The following is a 23,582-nucleotide window of genomic DNA, read 5'->3' as shown; positions in this document are numbered from 1 at the left end:
TTTGAGGAAGAAGGTAAACGCTGTGAAATAGGATAAAAAGCAAGTAAAGCATATGAAATTTATGGAGTATTTCCAAATACTGACTGGGTGTTGATCGTAATCGATTGAAGTCAAACACTGAAGGAGTTAATGGTTCTCCTTTGGGCTGAGGGAATAAAACTGACATGTTCTTGTTTGGTAAGGATACATTGACACGTATCCAAAGGCGAGCCACGAAATCAGTTCGGGGACTGAAATTCAAACATGGCAAAGAACGGATCAAATTACCGACTTACAAAATCCTAAACACTTCTTATCACATAAGTTCAGGTCCAACACAAATTTTAGGGGTGGCACGCAGAAATCAAAAACAAAACAGAGAAAACTAGATAACAATCACACCTTTTACTCTTTGTGAGTAGTCAAATCCTTGAATTCTCTGCCAGTTAAGGTGGTCTAAGCCATTTCCCAGGAGTCCTACAAGAAAAAGCTTGACATATTCTTAAGGACTAAAGACGATATTTCACAATGATTTACTAATATTTATTTTTTCATCAATAAATATACCAAGGTTCTTACTTAGAGAAATCAGTGATCCACTAATAACAGATACAGAAGTTCGTTAAACGAAAGTTGCTTTTATTCCGTCCACAATCATTTGCCCATTTAACTCAAGGTCGTCCGGGGCAAAATATCAGACAAATTTGATCGTCTAACTTCATGTTTAACTTCGAGTTAGAATATGTCCGAATTACCGTATTGTATTGTGTATTATATAACACTTATGTTTGATCAAGTGTTTTTATTCTTGTTTCTTTTTACATAAGAGACACATAGTTATTGCCTTTGACTCGTTTGTGTATAAACGATACCATAGTTGCAACTATAATACCTCCCAATCTCCCTATTTCGGAAAAATTTCATCCGTTTTAGGTAAGTTTTGAGAAAGCCGCTACAAAAAGCTTCGGGGAAATGGCACAAAACCTCAAAATTTCCCCAGGTCTGTAAAGTCATGGGGAAATTTCGGGTTTTCCCCAATATTTCTCCATAATCTTATGACACCTTGCTAATTTAAACTACCAGATTTCTTACGACTTTACCCAAAATAGCAATACTGTGTTCCTAAACAACCAATGAAGAGGAAAGAAAGGAGAGCAACGTGGAAATAAAGTGGACATTTCGTTAGAATATAAAGGAGGTATAATGGGGAAACGCACCAGAATGTCCACCTTTTCGCCTGTTATGGGTAAATAGTGCAGAATTTACCCCTTGTTCCCCTATGTCTCAAATGTTGCTGAGTTGTCTACTGCCTTCATTTAGGCACCGAATTGTCCAGTTTTCGCCTATATATAATACAAATATAATATAAACAAAGTCTGACAGTGGAGAACCATGACGCACTCCACTTGAGGTATACAACTCGGGTAAACTTAATCATAAGCTCTGATTCGACCAGTAGTGTCTGAGTAGAGAACTTTCACAAGGTTAATGTACTTATTTGGTACACCTTTCAGTGTTAAACTCGGTCACGAAACCTCTCAATAGACAAGGTCAGATGTTTCCTTGCGGTCATGAAACTGTCCGCCGGTATATGTGCCCGTTTTCCAAAATCTGACGAAAAGTAAATATTCAGTTCATACATGCACCTTCACGTGTGAAACATTCGCGATGCTCCTGAGTTCGCTTCCGAAGAGTTCTAGTTAAGCGTCACGTGATTATAGATACAAATATTTCAAACACTGTTAGTCGAGTTGACTTGTTTGTGGTTATCACAAGAAGATTGCTATCCTTTTTTCTAAACTGAAAATCAGCGATTACGATCAGTCAGACGGGAGCATATCCCAAAATCTTACCAGTATTCCAGTAACCCTAGCTGATCAGAGTTCAAGCTTGTGGCTGAAAAGAGATGTCAGTCTTTTGTCAAGCCTTTCAAACGATGGATGATGATGATATGATCTGTTTGTGTCCACCGTTGTGTTGATGTCGGAAGGTACCAGTCCTCACATGATCTCTTGTTATGTTTAAAGTTTGTAGTTGTTAGGACTAAGCGGTTGTTTGAGCGTATTTAGAGGAGACGGTCACCGTTATCTGCTGCGTTTTCCTGTGATGCCCTCAGGCACAATGAAGTATTTTTCAGTTTGGTTTAGCTTACGGATGTGAGCGTCAAGGCGATCTGCTACTACTATTTTGTAAGAGTGCCTGGTTTCCCTAATGTCGTAAAGTTTTTTTGTAAGTCGCTTTGTACTCCATTTAAGATGAAGTTATCGGAACTTTGGCCGAGATGACGAAGGGACAGTGTGGCTTGTCAGTATATTTCGGCGTTCTTACTATATTGTTGAGATGGACAGCAAATAAGCGAAGTTACTAACTGCATTTGGCGATTTGTGTATGTAAATGTCTTAATGCTAAAAGTATAAAATTATCCTGAAAAGATTTATTTGCAGAAATAAAATTTTTAGGAGAAATTAAAACACTGTATCCTCAATTTTAAGTAAAAGTAAATTCAGCTTGTTTACTGTTGATTGAGCATAATTCTCGTCAATTTTTATATCATTGTTTGTCTCTAGATCATTTAAGCCTTTGAACTGAAATAGAATGGCTCGTATTGAACTCATACGTAGATTGCGATTATTCACAGTTTTACATCGAATGTCAGATTATGAGAATCGATTTGGTACAACCAAACTAATGATGCCAGTTGTTTCACGTCCTGCTTCATTTTTTTCTTTCATCAAGTCGAAGCTTAATGAAGCTGCCTCTAGTCAGTCTAAAGACTCTCAGAGTGTACCAAATGACAGGTAAGTTGGATCTACCTTCAAATTTTCTTATTTTATCATAACAGGATAATTTTTCATTGATCATAGATTGCCAGAAGTCTAATCTTGTTTCTTGTACGATTAAATAAATTTTCTGGTTGCTAAGATGTCGATTTCATGATTTATTTTATACTTTATTGGGAAGCAAAAAAAGTTTAGGACGACGGGACATCACACTAAACGAAATAGTATTCTTGTAAGGAAAAGAAAAAGTAAACCTTGTGGTTACAATAAGGACTATAATACTAAAAGAGATGATTCAAATTCAAATATAACCAAGGTAGATTTCTTTCCCCTCAAAATATATCTTACTGCCTATGAAAAACATAAACATGTTTAATGGTTTCAACTTACAAAGTTTCGTAATTTCTATAATCTTATCCACATAGTCTTAATGAACTAACAAGTTTTTACCTGATAGTGCGATTTTTCATATTATTATTATTATAATAATATTATTATTATATTATTCTTAAGAATGACAACTCCAGCCAGCTTCACAGTTAGGAAACAGTCACATGAAGAGCGTTTACAAACTCCTTAAGTGAATGATGTACGATAACTCCACTAATTTAGTTATCACCAATATACTGAGACACGTCACCTAGTCTCTCAATCGAATGTAAGGTGAGTAATATTACGAAAGCAGAGATGGTCCAACAGAAAACCGTATAACGTACTCAGCTCAAAGCTCATGCTTCACAAAAGTATAATATAGGTAGTGATACCGAAGTGTTGTACACTGGACCTTATATTGATTAGACTAACATGATAATAGTGCTAAATCTAATACTGTCCACCACACTACTACCAAAAACATCTACTTAAATACCTGTACTATTCCCAATGCCTTACAATAATATAGTGAGAGCAATCATAGAGTCCTCCTATTCTTGTATAGTTACTGTTCACTTCAATGATACATGCACCTGTCTATCATGCTGCATAATATTCTCAATACAAATGTCGCCAAAAATTTTTCTAACGTAATTACGGCGGAATCAATACATTTACCACTATTTTCTAAATAGTCTAACAATCGTGACTTAAGTGACAAATCAAACCTTCAACAGCATGTTTAGTATCAGTTGTACAGTTCAAAAATATTCTTTCTTGTAAAGTAAACCTATAGAACATGAACATCAGAGATAAACGATACTTGTAGACCTCAATGTTTCATCATTCTTGGAGTATTTATTGTGTATTATGATACTTTTTAAAAAAACCTTTATTGATTAAAAATTGAAACATCTCATGTAAACCTTATGTCCTTACTTGCCTCTGAGCTATATCAAAAGTTGTTGGCTTTTTGATATAAGCTCATGAGACATGATAAATTCAGTTGTAAACGCTAGTTTAAGCTGTTTCGAAATTGATCTTAGCAAACAAAATACACTTAGTTTTCATCACTACTCGGAGCATGAACAATATTATTTCATACAGAATGTTTTACCACTCGTTCTAATTTCACTAAATTTAATTCGATGTATCGCTTCGTGTTTATGTTTTCTTTTGTTTCGCTGTTAAGAGATAATCTGTTACTTTTATATCAAAGACTTGTTAATTAATGGTTCATTTTGTCACTAATCAAAATAAAAGGACTTACAGTTGAGACTAGTGTAACAATTTCTACGTTAATACATTATTACTCCGATCCTTCGTTCAGTTTCACTTCAATCGCCGTTTAGCTTGCTCATGTTTAGAAACTCAACTAACAGAAAAATATCAGTCGATTACAGCCTGACTTTTATTACAGCTCTACTCATTGTTTTGTGTAAAGAGCTTCCATAATTTAACTACTAAAAATTACTTAAATTAAAAGTTAGTTATTCCATTTTGGTAGGTATCAAAATTGTATATTTCTGAGGTATCACGAAACACTAGTTCGGTGATGATTTATTTGCTTCTTAACGTAACTATTTGGGAAATGTTTAGCATTTCGAAGAATACTCACGCTCACATTCAATTTTTGTATTTTGTTTCCCTTCGAAAATTTTAGTGAGTGGTTGGATGCAGTCCAAGAAGTTGAAAAATCGGAATTGTCACATTGGAAAGGATCTGATACTAGTATGACTAGGACAGAACTCCGAAAATGGAAGAAACGTACATTCCTTGTAAGCAATACTCACAGGATGTATTTTTTTATCGTAATTATATACACTTGTTATATATGATTTTTCAAAGTGTTAGCTACTTGATCTAGTTATTATCAATTTAGAACCCAAGCACAATGAGTGTGCATTTATCCAAGTTGCCATACCTCATACCAGTGTAGCTAGTGGAAATCAACAAATTAACGATAGTTGAATGAGAAGTAACATGGATAGCAATTATCCTCGTATTCATTTTGATTATTTTCTTTAACCTGATTCCTGACCATATAGTTAGTGACAATTTTCTCTAACAAGTTGATAAATTTGGTCTGTTTCAGTATGGTTATTGATTGTGTAGTAACCTGACTGCTAAGTCAGTGGTTTTCCTCTATGTTATCTTTGTCCAATATGTCGACGTTTTCCTAGTCGAACACTTGTCCACAATTGGGATTTCTAACAACTCGTAGACATCAATCAACAAAAGTTATACTTATTAACATGAATTCTAACAACGATCATTGACTCCATAAACTGATAATATATTTATCTGACTATCTCTAGTCATTTTTCCTTCTACACCTAATCAGCAACATATTATTATTACTATTTCCCCTACTTCACTCCGCATCCCATTAATTTCGTATGTTTCTATCTCCCACTACGTTGATTTGACGTGTTACGATATGCACCAATAATATGCATGTATACCATATTTATAATTCTTCTATGACTGATTAAACAACTAATAACATGTAACGCCTAAAGTTTGTACTTTTATCTCTTGTTATATTATTACAGCATATTTTAGAAATGTTTATTCAACGATCAGGACCAAGTCGTAAAGGATTCACTTCGTTCATTGAAAATGCACTAACTAAAATGCCTGAATATGAAGTGGTTGATGATTTAGATTGTTATAAAGCAGTAATTCGTTTATTTCCTACTGGACGAATGGTTGTGAAACGTTTCTTACAAGCTGATTTTGGTCATTTTCCAAAACAACAACAAGTTATGATTGACATATTAAGTCAAATGTCAAGATATCGTGAGTTGAATCTCTTTATTCCATGAAAAATCTTTTTTACATCAGTGTAAGTGTTCTGTTGTGACTCTTTTAGTCTGATGACTTATAGATCCGAAGTTTAAAGCAATAGGCATTGAGTTTGAGTCCCTTTGTGATTATCAACATTGGTATGTAGACAAATCCAGCTTATGAGTCTTGTATCCATAGCCAATTTTCAAGTATAGGGATCATGTAGCCATGCATTTAGAGAGCCCATATATTGTCAGATAAATCAAATTCAATACTGAATATCAAAGTGAATAAAAAAACAAACTGTTACAACTAATTGTAAGTGTGCGCAAACACGAGAGAACCAAGCTGGCTTCAGACCTGGTCGTGGTTGCATCAACCACATATTCACCATTCGTCAGGTTCTAGAACATACGCATACTTATCGGCTTCCGACAATGGTGGTCTTTCTTGACTTAAAAGCAACATTTGACTCGGTAGACCGCGAGATTCTGTAGCACTGTCTGTCATTGAAAGGCGTACCCCAGAAGTACATAAACGTTGTGAAGGCTCTTTACTCGAACACTACTAGTCGAGTCAGAGCTTATGGCGAACTGTCATCTACCTTTGCAACCTCAAGTGGTGTCCATCAAGGCTGTCCACTTTCCCCATTTTTGTTTAACTTTATCATAGATCTACTGATGGAAATAACTTTCTCGTCGACTGAGTTCTCGGGTATTGATCTCCTTCCAGGAGGTTCACTTATCGACTTAGAATACGCAGGTGATATAGTCCTGATTGGTGAAGACGCTGACAAAATGCAGAGTCTTCTGGTAGCACTGAGCAACAATGCCAGGATGTTTGGAAAACGCTTCTCTCCCTCTAAATGCAAGTTGTTGCTTCAGGACTGGTCTGCATCAACACCTGAACTAAGGATAGGGAGTGAAGTAGTCGAACATGTCAACAACTTCACTTATCTTGGAAGTCTGATCAGTCCTAATGGGATGGTTTCTGACGAAATCTCAGCACGGATTCGAAAAGCTCGTTTGGCTTTTGCCAACTTACGTCACCTATGGCGAAGGCGAGATATCCGTCTATCAATAAGAGTACGAGTATACTGCGCAACAGTCCGTTCTGTTTTAATTTACGGCAGCGAAACATGGCCATTAAGAGTAGAAGACACTTGTAAGCTACTAGTATTTGACCACAGATGCCTCAGAAATATTGCTGGCATCTGCTGGGATCACCGGGTAAGTAATAGTGAGGTTAGACGCAGGGTATTAGGGAATGATGGTAAATCAGTTGATGGGGTTGTGAATCTTCATCGACTGAGATGGTTGGGCCACGTGTTACGTATGCCTGAACACCGATTACCACGACGTGCAATGCTAACTGGTGTTTGGGATGGTTGGAATAAAGTTAGAGGCGGCCAAACTAAAACGTGGCATCAGTGCTTGAAATCACTAACTCCTAGTCTGAGCCATGTTGGTAGATGCAGACTACTTGGTTGGGTTCCGCGTGACTGTCGTAACCAGTGGTTGTAGACTCTTGGCTCAGAATCGATCGATCACAATGGCGTCAGTGTATACACTCTCTGTCTTCCCTCAAACTAAGAGATTAAAATCGCTTTATATCTTTCTTTCTACGAACTAATTCTTTTTTCCTGTACTATATCCTTATTGGAATCTTTCTTTTATATGTTACCACCTCTGAATTAACTACTTTTATGAATCCGGTGTCCATCTTGTTGTGTTAATGAGGTATGGCAACTTGGACCGATGCGTCTATGTGCCTGGTCCTACGTTGTAGCTGACTGACTGACTGAATTGTAAGTTTAATTCATTATTCCAAATTATCAGCGACTGTTTACCATACCATAGTATACAACCAAAATTAATAGCATTTAGATAGAGATGGTTAATAATACTAAATAGACAGATCAATTTGTGTAGTATCTGATTGTTATTTTCAATTTTGGACTTAAGTGTAGGCATTTTTATCCGACAAATGGAATCGGTAGCCTGGGATAATTCTTAAAGACATTCAATGATAGACATTATAGTCCAAGATGCCGAACTGCATACATTGCGAATGAAAATTAACAATCATACTCATTCTCAAACTTTTTTTTCGTTCTTCAATCTCATTCGTTCCTTTTGCACTGTTTTACAGTGTCGTCGACTTCCATTGCAGTTATGAAATGAATTTCTCTGCTTCTCTTGTTGATTTGTGCTGATGTTGCAAATCAAACTTAAATTGATACATATTCATGGCAGGTTTCCACTTGATAATGATGATTGACAACTGTCACCCACTAGAATTAAATATTAAAATTCATTTTTCGAATCGATCTTAACTTGGTACGTTTGAGGAAACCTACGTTTAGATAAAAATCTAGTTTTCGCTCGTTCACCAGTATGGAATAATACTGATTCTATTACCAAACAGATTAGTTAAACCACTCCATTCATTTTACTAATACCAATCAGTTCGTTATAATAAATGTCAACAGCGTTTAGTCTGATGTACTGGATAAGCATCTATAAAACAAATTTTCCGAATCGATAGATGGAGAACCAATTTGTAGCTTTTCTTCAGAGTTTCGAATACGGTCTGCCGGGTGGAAAACATCAACGTTAAGACTTTTTAAATATATAGACAAACATGTCTATTTTCCTATCTGTTGCAGTGTCCTGACCTTGGAGAAAATCTTTTAAAGTGGTACACATGACCTCAGGAAAGTTGATTCAAATTTTGTATTCGGTAGTAACATTCAGATATTTGAACATTCAGCGACTTGAGATAGTTTATACAAAACAGAGCTTTCGATATAAATGAGTTAATGAATGAGTTGAATTACAGTTTACACAAAATGAGAATAAAAAGGGACAAAAGGTTGAAGCAAAGTAATTTAATTTTTTTACGAGTCAATTATAGGTGCTGCTTGATTAAGTAATGGAGCGGAGAGAATAAAACAGTTTCTTCTCAAATTTATATTTGCAATCATTGGAATTTCTGTCTCGGTTTGGATTAATTTTGATAACGCAGTGTATATACAGTTAAATGATAGTAGCTTTTTGTATACCTTATGTGAAGTTTTTTTATTATTACGTTGAAATTCACTAGACGTCTTGCCAGATGATGAAGTTGGCCAAATGATTATCGACGTTTTCGGTTGGCGTAATCATGCTATGAATGCTTATCGTCGTCTAATGTATTGGATGCCTAAATTGTATTATAGTAATCCATGGACATTACCACTTCGTATCGTTGATGATCTTGATTTAGATCCCATTAAATTGGGCTGTTTAATTGCTGAAAGAATATGCCCCGATCGGATGACAGAATTCACTGTTGTACAGGTTAGTTAATTAAACAAAAATTAGCGTCTATCGATTAATACAATTTTATTAAGATGCCTACGTCAGTCAGTCATAATCATTGTAGTCTGACACATTTGTGAGTTGATCCCAGGTTCTCGTACCACATCAGCACGATCAGATGAAATTAACAACATGAATAATAAATGGGTCGAAACGGTGTAGTAGCAATGCTAACGAGGAAGACTAAACATTGAGAATAAGATTTGAAAATACTGAATGAAAACGTAGTCGTGGAAGAATGTTGGAACTCAAAATCTCTAGAGGAAGATAAAAAGTGAGTGAATCTGCGTCTTTGTGACCGATTCTGAGTTATATTAATCAAAATCTTGTGCGAACTCAAGTTTGAGTTCAATTTGAACGTAATTTTCATCACTCACTGATGTCCAGCTATAGAAGACCTCTACAAAACAAGGACACTCGACAGTTATTTCGCTACTCACAGTCAGTAAGAATTTAGTGATCTGAAAGTTTTGGCTTAACTAGGAAATTAAAGGCATTGGGCCCGAATCCTGATCTGTACTATCAAGTAATATACAATTGGGTCCGATTCCCGCGTTTGAGGTCGTTGATACTCAGTGCCGAGGAGTTTCGTACCAGGAAAAAACACCTGTTTATTTACTTCCAGGTTTTCAATAGTGGTTTAATATTGATCGATTCACGATTTCAAATAAATACTACTGTAAAACCCAACAAAAATGCACGCAAGTTGGTTCATTCAACTATTACTCATTTACCCAAAACCAAAATAGTTAAATTAGTTTCAACCAATGACGCAATGGATGAACGGTTATGTACTTCAAGTGATGAATCACAAGTCCACACATTCAGCCTGACCATCGATGTTGTGTAGGTAGAAGCCAATTTTGATTAGTTGATGTTCTAGATAGACAGTCAAATATGTCCGATGTGTAATCTATGTTTTTTACCCTCTGTATTTTTTCATAATATGTGTTAGTCAGGAAAGTAATGTTTTCTTAATGGAATTTCATTTGACATGTGATGGCTTGGTCGCTGTCTGGATATCTATTATGGTACGTGTCAATTCCGTACTTAATATTAAGGATTCTATTGCTCATTCGAAGAAATCTAGTGTTCTAAAAAAAGTTAAACTTCATTTTAATTAGTTACTATTCATTGGACTCATTTTTATGTACCTAACTTATTCTCTCATTACTTTTTATGCTGCTTATTGATAAAAAAAGGTTGTTCGGTTCATCCCTTTGCTTTTAGTAGTATTTCACTAAGAATTAGATTATTTTAAGATTCAGTAGAGATTTTAAAATTTCTGCTTACTTAACCTACTATTAATGTTTATACTTTTTCGCAACAAAAATCTGTCATGGACAAACAATCCGTATTCTCATCCCGACCGTTGTTGCTACCTTTATTATTATTATTATTATTATTATTATTATTATTATTATTATTATTATTATTATTATTATTATTATTATTATTATTATTATTATTATTATTATTATTATTATTATTATTATTATTATTATTATTATTATTATTATTATTATTATTATTATTATTATTATTATTATTATTATTATTATTATTATTATTATTATTATTATTATTATTATTATTATTATTATTATTATTATTATTATTATTATTATTATTATTATTATTATTATTATTATTATTATTATTATTATTATTATTATTATTATTATTATTATTATTATTATTATTATTATTATTATTATTATTATTATTATTATTATTATTATTATTATTATTATTATTATTATTATTATTATTATTATTATTATTATTATTATTATTATTATTATTATTATTATTATTATTATTATTATTATTATTATTATTATTATTATTATTATTATTATTATTATTATTATTATTATTATTATTATTATTATTATTATTATTATTATTATTATTATTATTATTATTATTATTATTATTATTATTATTATTATTATTATTATTATTATTATTATTATTATTATTATTATTATTATTATTATTATTATTATTATTATTATTATTATTATTATTATTATTATTATTATTATTATTATTATTATTATTATTATTATTATTATTATTATTATTATTATTATTATTATTATTATTATTATTATTATTATTATTATTATTATTATTATTATTATTATTATTATTATTATTATTATTATTATTATTATTATTATTATTATTATTATTATTATTATTATTATTATTATTATTATTATTATTATTATTATTATTATTATTATTATTATTATTATTATTATTATTATTATTATTATTATTATTATTATTATTATTATTATTATTATTATTATTATTATTATTATTATTATTATTATTATTATTATTATTATTATTATTATTATTATTATTATTATTATTATTATTATTATTATTATTATTATTATTATTATTATTATTATTATTATTATTATTATTATTATTATTATTATTATTATTATTATTATTATTATTATTATTATTATTATTATTATTATTATTATTATTATTATTATTATTATTATTATTATTAGCTTTATTCAATATTATATTTTTGGTACAATATAGAATTCTCAGCGTAAAGTATTTCAACAAGTTTCCGTTTCTTTCTTCTTGGTCGGTCCTGGCGATAAATATTGAGTGATCGCCAGTTAGATGTTAGCTGTTCAGTAAATGAACATCTGAATAATGCGCATTCTTTCCGTTGTATATTGCCAGCAACCACATTGTCTCTTATTGAGTTTTTTGTAACTTTGACAACGAAAGGTTGTACACTTTTCAGAAACGCAGCAGAATAGGTTACGCAATTAATAAACATAATGATATATTAAAACAAACAAAAATAGATAACTTGTTGAAATATTTAGATGACAGGAACAGGTAGCCCAGATGATCAAGCAGGCCGCCCTTGGTGGTCGGGCTTGCCTATCGTGATGAAGCAACCGAGCTATACTGGCTGGAACAACCGTTCCTCGAGGTCCTACCATGTCAGACAGGTCGGTTGAAGAGCGGTAAGACTAAAAGCAACAAACCCAAGGTCCGAAGGCGAAGTCGTACTGCTGACTGTACAGAGGTGTGACAGCAGTAAGGTGTTTCCTTCAGACAACCAGCATGACAGCGATGCTGCCTTCCCACGAGGAGGGGTGGGGTTAGAAAAGGTCGACCCTAAAAATGTCACACCTCACTTTACCTCACGGATTTTCGTCTCCGGCGGTAAGGCCCTTTGAAGAACGGAGCTAACACGTCAAAAACCTTCCACAAAAAGGTCGTGCGCGACCGGCCTCAAGCAGTTGTCCCTTGGGCTCTGCGGTCACGCTCCCAGGTCGTCAAGACCAACACTAATCCAATTTTTTTTTCAGGTTCCTCAAGAAATACCCTTCCACGGTGTGGGCAACCGGGAAGTGATAACCGCCCTCATACCTCTAACAGCACCCAAGACCACTGTATTCATAATCAACCTCCTTCTTCAATTCCTATTATTCCTCCTACATCGACTTTCAACCCTAAACTTCCTCCTTCGGCTTCCTCTTCAAGTGTCACCATAGCCAACGATTCTAGTGCTCAAAACCCTGTCACAGGTCTACTGAAACCATGCTCCAAACTACACATTGGAGCCTTCAACGTACGCACCCTATGTCAAATCGGTCAGCAGGCTTCCTTGGCTAAAACCCTAGAGTCTCTTTCCATTGATGTATGCTGTTTCTCCGAAACACGCATACAGGATTCCAGTGTGGTCATTCACTTGACCTCACCTCGGCAAAACGGAGAGCCAACGAGATACACCCTACGTGTATCTGGTGACCCGATGGCCAGTTCTCGTGGACTGGCAGGTGTAGGCATAGCACTAAGCATGAGGGCGGAACAAGCACTGCTAGAGTGGATCCCCGTCAACAGTCGTCTATGTGCTGTTCGGCTAAACGGCTCCGTAAGAACTCGGAAGGATAGGGACACACGTCGTTGCCTTTTCGTCGTTCCTGCCTACGCTCCCACTGACTGCAGCTCAGATGATGTGAAAGATGAATTTTACAGAAAGCTGTCCGAACTTCTTCAGAAAGCTAAACGCTCAGACATAGTACTCGTAGGGGGTGACTTTAATGCTCAGATAGGTAGTTTAAACCAAACAGAAAGGCATTTAGGTGGATATTTTAGCATTCCGGCACAGCGAACAGATAATGGTGACCGTCTGCTGCAACTGTGCTCAGACAATCGCTTATTTTTAGCAAACACAAATTTTAAGCATAAGGAGAGACATCGTCTAACATGGCGACCCCTACACCAAACCAACGATGGACTCAAATAGACCATATTGCCATCAGTCCTCGTTGGAGAGGGTCAGTAGAAGATTGTCGCTCATTCTGGAGTACCTGCTTGGACTCCGACCATGCCCTAATACGGGCACGCATCTGCTTGCGCCTCACTGGACTCAAAAAGCCACATTGAGAAGACCCATTAGAACTGAGTTGAGTAACGAGAAAACCAAAAATAGGTTCCAAGAACAACTGAGTTCACACTTAGGTAGTTCTGAAGACGAGGCTGACCCAGATGTTGCTTGGAAAGACATACAAGCAGCTGTGGAAGCAGCAGTGACATCTATTAGCGACTTAAACCACAGAGTTACAAAGAACCAGTGGATTTCTTCAAAGTCTATCACACTGATGGATTCTCGCAAACTCGTCCCATCAGGTTCCGAACATGATGAAGAGCGACAACAAATCAGATCTAGGTTAAGAAAAAATCTAAGAAACGACCGTGAGCAGTGGTGGGCAACGAAAGCAAAAGAGATGGAAAAGGCGGCGACTATAGGGAACACAAGACAGCTTTACAGACTAATAAAAGAAATTGGAATTAATAAGTCAAGTGTAAGTGAGATTATATCGGAAAAAGGCGATACTCTCATCTGCTCTTAGTCCAGACGTTTAGAACGATGGGCGGAACATTTCAGAGAACAGTTCAGCTGGCCTTCAGCTACTCTACAACTACCCTCCATTCCCAGACAGTGTAAATGGAACATTGAAGTAGGTCCCCCAACTCTCGCTGAAGTTCAAAAGGCTATAGTTAATCTGAAACGAGGAAGGGCAGCTGGTCCAGATGGACTGGCTCCAGAAGTCTTTAAGGATGGTGGTCCAATTTTAGCGACTAGGTTGACTAATATTTTAGCTAAAATCTGGGAGTTAGACGTTATCCCATCTAACTGGTCACAATCACTTATCGTCCTAATATATAAGAGAGGGTCAAAATCATCCTGTGACAACCACAGAGGGATTAGTTTAACTAATATAATATCTAAAATACTAGGCTCGATAATTATCAGACGCCTAACTAAGACTCGTGAACTGCAAACACGAGAGAACCAAGCTGGCTTTAGACCTGGTCGTAGCTGCATTGACCACATATTCACCATTCGTCAGATTCTAGAACATACGCATACTTATCGGGGTCCGACAATGGTGGTCTTTCTTGACTTAAAAGCAGCATTTGACTCGGTAGACCGCGAGATTCTGTGGCAGTGTCTGTCATTGAAAGGCGTACCCCAGAAGTACATAAACGTTGTGAAGGCTCTTTACTCGAACACTACTAGTCGAGTCAGAGCTTATGGCGAACTGTCATCTACCTTTGCAACCTCAAGTGGTGTCCATCAAGGCTGTCCACTTTCCCCATTTTTGTTTAACTTTATCATAGATCTACTGATGGAAATAACTTTCTCGTCGACTGAGTTCTCGGGTATTGATCTCCTTCCAGGAGGTTCACTTATCGACTTAGAATACGCAGGTGATATAGTCCTGATTGGTGAAGACGCTGACAAAATGCAGAGTCTTCTGGTAGCACTGAGCAACAATGCCAGGATGTTTGGAAAACGCTTCTCTCCCTCTAAATGCAAGTTGTTGCTTCAGGACTGGTCTGCATCAACACCTGAACTAAGGATAGGGAGTGAAGTAGTCGAACATGTCAACAACTTCACTTATCTTGGAAGTCTGATCAGTCCTAATGGGATGGTTTCTGACGAAATCTCAGCACGGATTCGAAAAGCTCGTTTGGCTTTTGCCAACTTACGTCACCTATGGCGAAGGCGAGATATCCGTCTATCAATAAGAGTACGAGTATACTGCGCAACAGTCCGTTCTGTTTTAATTTACGGCAGCGAAACATGGCCATTAAGAGTAGAAGACACTTGTAAGCTACTAGTATTTGACCACAGATGCCTCAGAAATATTGCTGGCATCTGCTGGGATCACCGGGTAAGTAATAGTGAGGTTAGACGCAGGGTATTAGGGAATGATGGTAAATCAGTTGATGGGGTTGTGAATCTTCATCGACTGAGATGGTTGGGCCACGTGTTACGTATGCCTGAACACCGATTACCACGACGTGCAATGCTAACTGGTGTTTGGGATGGTTGGAATAAAGTTAGAGGCGGCCAAACTAAAACGTGGCATCAGTGCTTGAAATCACTAACTCCTAGTCTGAGCCATGTTGGTAGATGCAGACTACTTGGTTGGGTTCCGCGTGACTGTCGTAACCAGTGGTTGTAGACTCTTGGCTCAGAATCGATCGATCACAATGGCGTCAGTGTATACACTCTCTGTCTTCCCTCAAACTAAGAGATTAAAATCGCTTTATATCTTTCTTTCTACGAACTAATTCTTTTTTCCTGTACTATATCCTTATTGGAATCTTTCTTTTATATGTTACCACCTCTGAATTAACTACTTTTATGAATCCGGTGTCCATCTTGTTGTGTTAATGAAGTATGGCAACTTGGACCGATGCGTCTATGTGCCTGGTCCTACGTTGTGGCTGACTGACCGTATTCTCATCATGACCATTGCCGTTCTCTTAGTAACCAAATAATGTTCTAATATCTTAACTTGTTATATGCCTTTCAGAATCATGTGCACATTTTAGGTAAACAGAATAATTGTATCATCCTTTTCTTTTTCAGGAAACTTACGTCTGTGACCCCTCGTGGGAGCATAGACCGCCAACCAGCTCTGTCTGTGCTGTCCTTTCCAATTGTTTCCATTTGCTATTCATTCTTCTCATGTCTGTCTCCAATTCCTTTCGCAATATGTCTTCCTCTTTTCCTTTTGCCTTCGGGATTCTGAGTTAGGGCTTGCCTTGTGATGCAGTCTGATGATTTTCACAGTGTATGTCCTATTCACCTTCGGCATCGTTTTCTAGTTTCCTCTTTAGCTGAAAGCTGGTTTGTTCTCTCCCACAGTGAGCTGTTGCTGATGGTATCCGGTCAATGGACATTGAGTATGTTGCGTAGAAAATTGTTTATAAATAATAAATAGTGTACAACTTCGTCTCTCGAATCTTATCTTTTCTGTCCAGGTTGGGTTCAATGGCTTCCACTTATTCCGAGCACCGCCAAATTGTATCTCCTCATTCCCGCAGCAATTCGACTGGTCCTCTTAATCTCCCACATTGTCCGAACATTCCACATATCTATATTAATTGTTTCCCTGGTTGTTGGAAGGTAGGTCGGCATAATGACTTCTGAAGAATCTCAGTTTTCATCATGAGGCGTAATAATTCTCCTAAATGAAGATCCTTCAACTTCCAGAGTAGAGTATGAATAGTCTAAACGATTTTTTCCTCGTTAGCGTCTCTTTAGCAAGGTTGTTTTCTATGGGATTGAGTTGGTGATCCCATGCAAAACCTTCTCTTATCCGGACTTAGGACCGGCAGTAACCCTAAAAGACTACTGATAGAGTTTTTTAGAAGACTGATTGCTTTGATGTGTAAGGACGATCTAAGTGTGAATTCGTGCCACTGCTATGGATCAAGCGCGTATTATTCATATTGTAGCATTAGATTTTCTGCGCATTAATATTGGAATACATCATGCTAATTGCGAATATCTAATGTAACCGGTATCTTTTATCTTTCTTGTTTTCGCCATGATTGTTGAATTTCTCTTTTTGCTGATATTTTTTAGATGTCTTCATCTAATCCTGATAGACCAGATTCACTTATCAGTGCTCAAAGTCCTGAACAGCGTGCATTACTAGCATATTGTACCAATAAACAAATTCACAATGATCAAATTAATAATACTCAATGTACAAAACCAACGATTTATTTAGATGGACCACATTATGTATGGTTTAGAAATTTACAAGTAAGTGAGATTGATGTACTGAGAATTAACATAATAATATTCAGTCAATTTTCACAACGTATACATAAATTGTGGTGGAGTTTTGTTCTCTGAGCTGAATGGTTTAGTTGTGGAGCTTCCGAGCAACATGACAATTTTGTTGAAAGTTCCACAACTAAACCATCCAGCTCAGAGAACGAAAATCCATTCACATGAACTTCAAATATTGCCCACCATCTTAATGCGCATAGATAATTCATATCTCTTCAGTTTTATTATTTGATTGATTGTATCTTTAAAAAGTGAAGTAAATTTTACTCCATTTGTGAGTAAATAAGTGGTTCAAGTATGTGTACAAAGTTTGTTTTATCTAATATATAGTTGTTTCCGCTTCCTCATCCCGTAATCCAGCTGTTAGATACCTAAATACAAAGTAAATCCGATTCGTTGACATCAATGTTTTCTCAGTATTTATCGGGTCGTTTGAGACGTGTACTATTCATCAAAGGGATGAAGAGTGGTTATGGATTATGACTTCATCTACCGTTATAAAACATTTCTTAGCGAAAATTTGGCAGACTAATTTGTGTCCAGAAAGGATTACCTCAATTATAAATCCATTCAAGTTATTACTCAGTCGTAATCAATGTGAGATACGGGACGGATGTTCTAGTTACCTCGCGTCATATCCGTACAATGAGATAGAATTAACAAAATACCAAAGGAGTCGAAATAATCATAGTATCAGTGGTGTTCGTCAGGGCTGTTCACTCTCTCTATTCTTCTTTAACGTGCTTTTAGAGATAACACTTTCCTCATCTAAATTTCCAGAAGTTGAACTTCTACCAGAAGATTCACTTGTTGACTTGGAATATGCCGATGATGTAGTTCTATTTGGTGAAGACGGTGACAAAATGCAGAGTTTTCTGACCACCGTAAGCAACAATGCAAGCATGTCCGGCATGCGATTCTCCCTTTGAAATGCAAAATGTTACTTCAGGATTGGGTTGCATCGGCACCTGAACTAATGATAGGGAGTGAAGTGGTTGAGCGTGTTGACCTCTCCACTTATCTTAGGAGTCTCATCAGCCCAAAGTTCAAAGTCTCCGACCATTCGTTACGATATTCTCACGGACCCCGAGAGCATTATGTACACCTACCCATATGGCTCTGTTCAACAGACAGTGACTTCACGGACTAATGACACGTTTTTATTTTGCCGCCCTTGACTATCTCAGCTTACTACACTAGACAACATGGCCCGTCGAGGTAAGCAGTTGTTAGGCATGCACAACACGTCCTAGTCACCTCAATTCATGAAAATCCACTGCCTCGTTAACTGATTTACCATGTTTACCTAGTACTCGATGTCTAACTTTAGCATTGGTTACTCAATAGTCCGGAAACCGGTGTTAATTAATGGTGTGATGATGTTTCTCTTGTAAATTCTTTGTAGACGCTTGTGTCTTTACTACTAGACTCTTTGTTGTTTCAGTCATTTTATATGTATCTTGTTTCCATTTTATCCTTGTTCTGGGTTGGGACAAGTTGAGTGAAATGTAGTGGTTATAGATACTAAACAAGTGGAGTCGTAATATGGTGTCAATGTAATCCTTTTTTTCTCCTTACTTCTTTATGCATAGGCTGCTTATTACACCTTATGGACAGAGATCGATGCTGATCGATTAAAAAAAGAAATTAATTCAGTGAAAGTTAACCAAGTGCCAAAGCATAGTGCAGACGGTAAGTGTTTATTTCCGTTAAAGATCCTGTTGCTGTGTTTTTCATGTTATGAAATGATTTTATACAAGGTAGTCGATCAAGACAGACATTATAATGGTCTTACATACTCTATTAACCACCAACTTCGGTACTGTATTCATTCACACGATCAGTTGACCACACGTCCTCAGACCTCCAATCAACAAACACTATAAATCCCAGATGAATGATTGTAAGTATCTTCTCAGATCACATCACGAAGTACAAGATACAACGACAACTAGTGAGTTGAGTCAACACTTAGGAATATATAATAACTCATCAAGGAATAACCACTCAAGTTTGATATTTCCTTCTTGCTTACTTTTCTTAATTGACTTACATCTCTAATCAATCTTTAGGGGGAAGTAATTGTAAGATGATTCTCTTTTAGGAGATTTTCACTTGAAATAGTTGTTGATTTCAATATCATATGAATTAAATTATTAATCGATCTCTTTATTGTATTATGTCGCTTAAAGTCTAATAAGTTCATGCATTGAACATGCTTTGCTTTACTCACCTCTGAGTCTAATCACCAGTGTTCTGACATTTTTGATCCCATATGGTATCATTTAACTAATGTTCAAAGTTCTCAAATAACTGTCAAACCCAACTCATTCGGCTGCAATCATGAAAAAAACATAATTCTGAATAAAGCACATTACATTCTACATTGATATTTTAAAGATTAAAAGTATCAGTTAATCGAACCAGACTAAATGATGCCATTTTTTATAATGAAAATTGTTGTTCTTAGACTTGATATTCGTACTTCCAATAAATCTCAGACTACAATAAAATGAATGTCTACCATATTTTAATTTCCATTGATTACCCGGTTAGTGTTTATTCCTAATGGAATACACCTCATCACTTATACTGAATGATCTCAATAAAATTACTTAAAACGTTTCAACCAATTACATCATTGCGTCACTGATCATTCCTCTTATTTTCTATATTTCTCTCTTCAATTCTAAATTATCTTCCATACTTACTGTAGGAAAATTAATTAAATAAGTTGCAAACCATTTATTAACTAAACTATTAAGATTATTCAATGAATACTCAGAGTGAATAGCATCAGACATTTGCTGAAATTTGTAGAAAACCAAGAAATTCATTAAGGATTTCTGTTTACACATAAATCAAGTGTTGCAGTGAAGATCGTAAAATCATAAAAGCATTATACAGGGTCAAGATGACAGTTGAACTTTTGTATTGATGACAAGATCGGATGCATATCGTCTTTTGTGTTTTGGAATTTCTGATTCTCTGTCTGAGTAATTGGTAATTATTTAAATATGTGAAGACCATCGTCGCATGTGATCCTCTCAGATAGATTGAATAATTTAACTACCGACGATATATTAAATCCGTTACTATAGATAGAAAATATTGTCAAAAGGACGAGATTTGTTCAAATGGAGTTTATATGACCTTAGCTCGCGTATTTGCTGGACAGACTACGTAAAACAATTGGTTCTCCATTTCATAGTCACAATGCACTACTTATATCTTACATTTTTCATGTGCGTTTTTATACATTTTCGTTTTACAGAACCGTATAATCTTTCATTCTTCAACTATTCTAATGATAGTTCAAATATAGTACTGAATAGTTCCAATTCCCAAAATGCGAATCGCTCACTTTTTCCACATATGAGTCTTCTTCCTACAGTGAGTTCAGTTGGTACTGAATTGCACCATTGTAATGAAGATAATGTCTTTACAAGATTTATAAGTAAGTGTGAACCAGAATTCGATAAACGTTGGCTTTCAATTCGTCAAAGTCATGTCTATAAATATTTACCATCCAATCTATGTCAACATGAACAAGGTGAGGGTACAATACTTGCTGTTGGAGTTGTTGTACCTAAACCAGATGCTTTGGATAATCAGAAAAAGTTATATGATTGGGAAGTTTCTAACAGAATTCATCATACAGATTCAAAAGATTGTAAACAACGAAATCAAAAAGAAAGATACAATTTACCACAAATCCCATCACCTGCATCTTCCGCACTTATTCGACTTTGGTTAAGTGAGCTGCACGCTAAAAATCCTTTCTTTGATGATGCCGCATTAGTTATTCGAGTTCCAATGAATATTGATCAGGGTCAAAAATCTGGAAATAATAGTCGTACTGATGATGATTTACATTTAGAGAATCAAGATAAGGATATTGAGTATGAATCGTATAATTAACGGACACATTACATTGTGTAAATAAATTGCTTGTGTTTTGAGTAAACAATAGTAATAATGTTAATTAAAATGTACATATAAACCTCAATGTTGATTATCAGTTTTATCAACTTAAGTATGGACTATTTTCTATGTATTAGTGGAATCATTGTTAAAGCATATGCTTTTTCCTCATGTATTTTACACATAATACGTATCCCTACCTGTTAGAGTAACAATTATTAATCACAAGTGGGGACTGTGATTTTGTGATTATTCGATATCTTAATGAATGTATCTTAGTTTAATTTATCCATAGTTTTGCATTAAAAAACCAATTGATACTTTGTAATTTGTCGTACTAATCGATCTTAAGTTTTACTGAAATATACAATCAAGATTAAATAATGTTGAAAGACAGTCTCGCCTCGTGATAGTCATCTGAAAAACGTTAGTTTATACTTCGAATCTGCAAATCATAAACCTATACTTTATAGTAAATGCAAACAAGACAAAAAGTAGCAATTGAAATTTGACCAAGAGAATGCTAAGTACGTTGATCCATTGGGACATACAAGCCCGTGATTGACCAGTTAGTCACTGATAAGCAAAAGTAGTTGTTGAGATAGGATCGGTTGACGTTGGATAAGTATTGTTTGGCAGAATATAAGCAGTCAGATGAAATTCCTGGCCAACCTCAGATCTTAAAGAACTTTGGATGGACGAATGTCCCTATTTTAAATTCTGAAAATAGGTGCTGCGGCAACATCTGAACTAAGGATAGGGAGTGAAGTAGTCGAACATGTCAACAACTTCACTTATCTTAGAAGTCTGATCAGTCCTAATGGGATGGTTTCTGACGAAATCTCAGCACGGATTCGAAAAGCTCGTTTGGCTTTTGCCAACTTACGTCACCTATGGCGAAGGCGAGATATCCGTCTATCAATAAGAGTACGAGTATACTGCGCAACAGTCCGTTCTGTTTTAATTTACGGCAGCGAAACATGGCCATTAGGAGTAGAAGACACTTGTAAGCTACTAGTATTTGACCACAGATGCCTCAGAAATATTGCTGGCATCTGCTGGGATCACCGGGTAAGTAATAGTGAGGTTAGACGCAGGGTATTAGGGAATGATGGTAAATCAGTTGATGGGGTTGTGAATCTTCATCGACTGAGATGGTTGGGCCACGTGTTACGTATGCCTGAACACCGATTACCACGACGTGCAATGCTAACTGGTGTTTGGGATGGTTGGAATAAAGTTAGAGGCGGCCAAACTAAAACGTGGCATCAGTGCTTGAAATCACTAACTCCTAGTCTGAGCCATGTTGGTAGATGCAGACTACTTGGTTGGGTTCCGCGTGACTGTCGTAACCAGTGGTTGTAGACTCTTGGCTCAGAATCGATCGATCACAATGGCGTCAGTGTATACACTCTCTGTCTTCCCTCAAACTAAGAGATTAAAATCGCTTTATATCTTTCTTTCTACGAACTAATTCTTTTTTCCTGTACTATATCCTTATTGGAATCTTTCTTTTATATGTTACCACCTCTGAATTAACTACTTTTATGAATCCGGTGTCCATCTTGTTGTGTTAATGAAGTATGGCAACTTGGACCGATGCGTCTATGTGCCTGGTCCTACGTTGTGGCTGACTGACTGCTGTTAATCACCAACGTTGATGGTCTGTTTTGAATGGTTGGAGGTTTACTCAAGTTAGACGGGAATGGTATGACGAACCACCTAACTTCGAAGTCACGCCTGGAAGTCAGCATCTAACGTAGTTATCCCTTCGACGTATCAAAGCACTATGGCCGCTTTGAACACCGTGTAACACAAAAGACGTTATTATGGAAATATATTTGTACGAAGATAGCGAAACCATTGCTGCGTGCACCAGTCCATGGCACACGATTAACTGATGCGCATTGGTTGTCCTTGACAGGGACCAATGATCTGTTTGATATTCAATGGCCCAACTGCCGGATGATTTAGCTACGGCTGGATGACATTCACTGGCCCTACAGATCAGTGCGTTCTGCTGCACAGATATTATTAGAATTGAGTGGTCTGTATTGTATTCCAAAGGAGTCGCAGTTGTCAAAATCCAAAAATATGGATTAACGATTCCTTTGTACTTGTTGAATGCTTGATTTTGAATTCGAAATACAATACATCCGTTCGTCCTTGTTTAGTACTTCTTGATCCAATTGCATGATATCTGGGATCCCT

The 23,582-nt window shown here is 35.8% G+C and overlaps 1 protein-coding gene across 2 annotated transcripts; it reads left to right on the top strand.

The window, feature by feature from the left end:
- MS3_00002613 (uncharacterized protein) lies at window positions 1-22,101 on the top strand. 2 transcript variants are annotated; one of them, XM_051210215.1, is made up of 8 exons: window positions 1-713; window positions 2,547-2,777; window positions 4,795-4,909; window positions 5,687-5,933; window positions 9,027-9,262; window positions 17,235-17,417; window positions 19,040-19,139; window positions 20,722-22,101. In XM_051210215.1, the coding sequence occupies exons 2-8, from the start codon at window positions 2,575-2,577 to the stop codon at window positions 21,366-21,368; spliced, it is 1,731 nt and encodes a 576-aa protein (XP_051070184.1). In that variant the 5' UTR covers window positions 1-713; window positions 2,547-2,574; the 3' UTR covers window positions 21,369-22,101. The 2 variants fall into 2 exon arrangements, with proteins under 2 accessions (XP_051070184.1, XP_051070185.1); XM_051210216.1 differs by lacking the exons at window positions 17,235-17,417; window positions 19,040-19,139; window positions 20,722-22,101 and adding an exon at window positions 777-912 and having other exon boundaries at window positions 1-740; window positions 9,027-10,665.
- The last annotated feature ends 1,481 nt before the right edge of the window (window positions 22,102-23,582 follow it).

Source organism: Schistosoma haematobium, chromosome ZW, assembly GCF_000699445.3.
Source record: "Schistosoma haematobium chromosome ZW, whole genome shotgun sequence".
Lineage (NCBI taxonomy): Eukaryota > Metazoa > Platyhelminthes > Trematoda > Strigeidida > Schistosomatidae > Schistosoma > Schistosoma haematobium.
The sequence above is the reverse complement of the archived record's forward strand: the minus strand, read 5'-3'. Positions and strand labels throughout refer to the sequence as shown.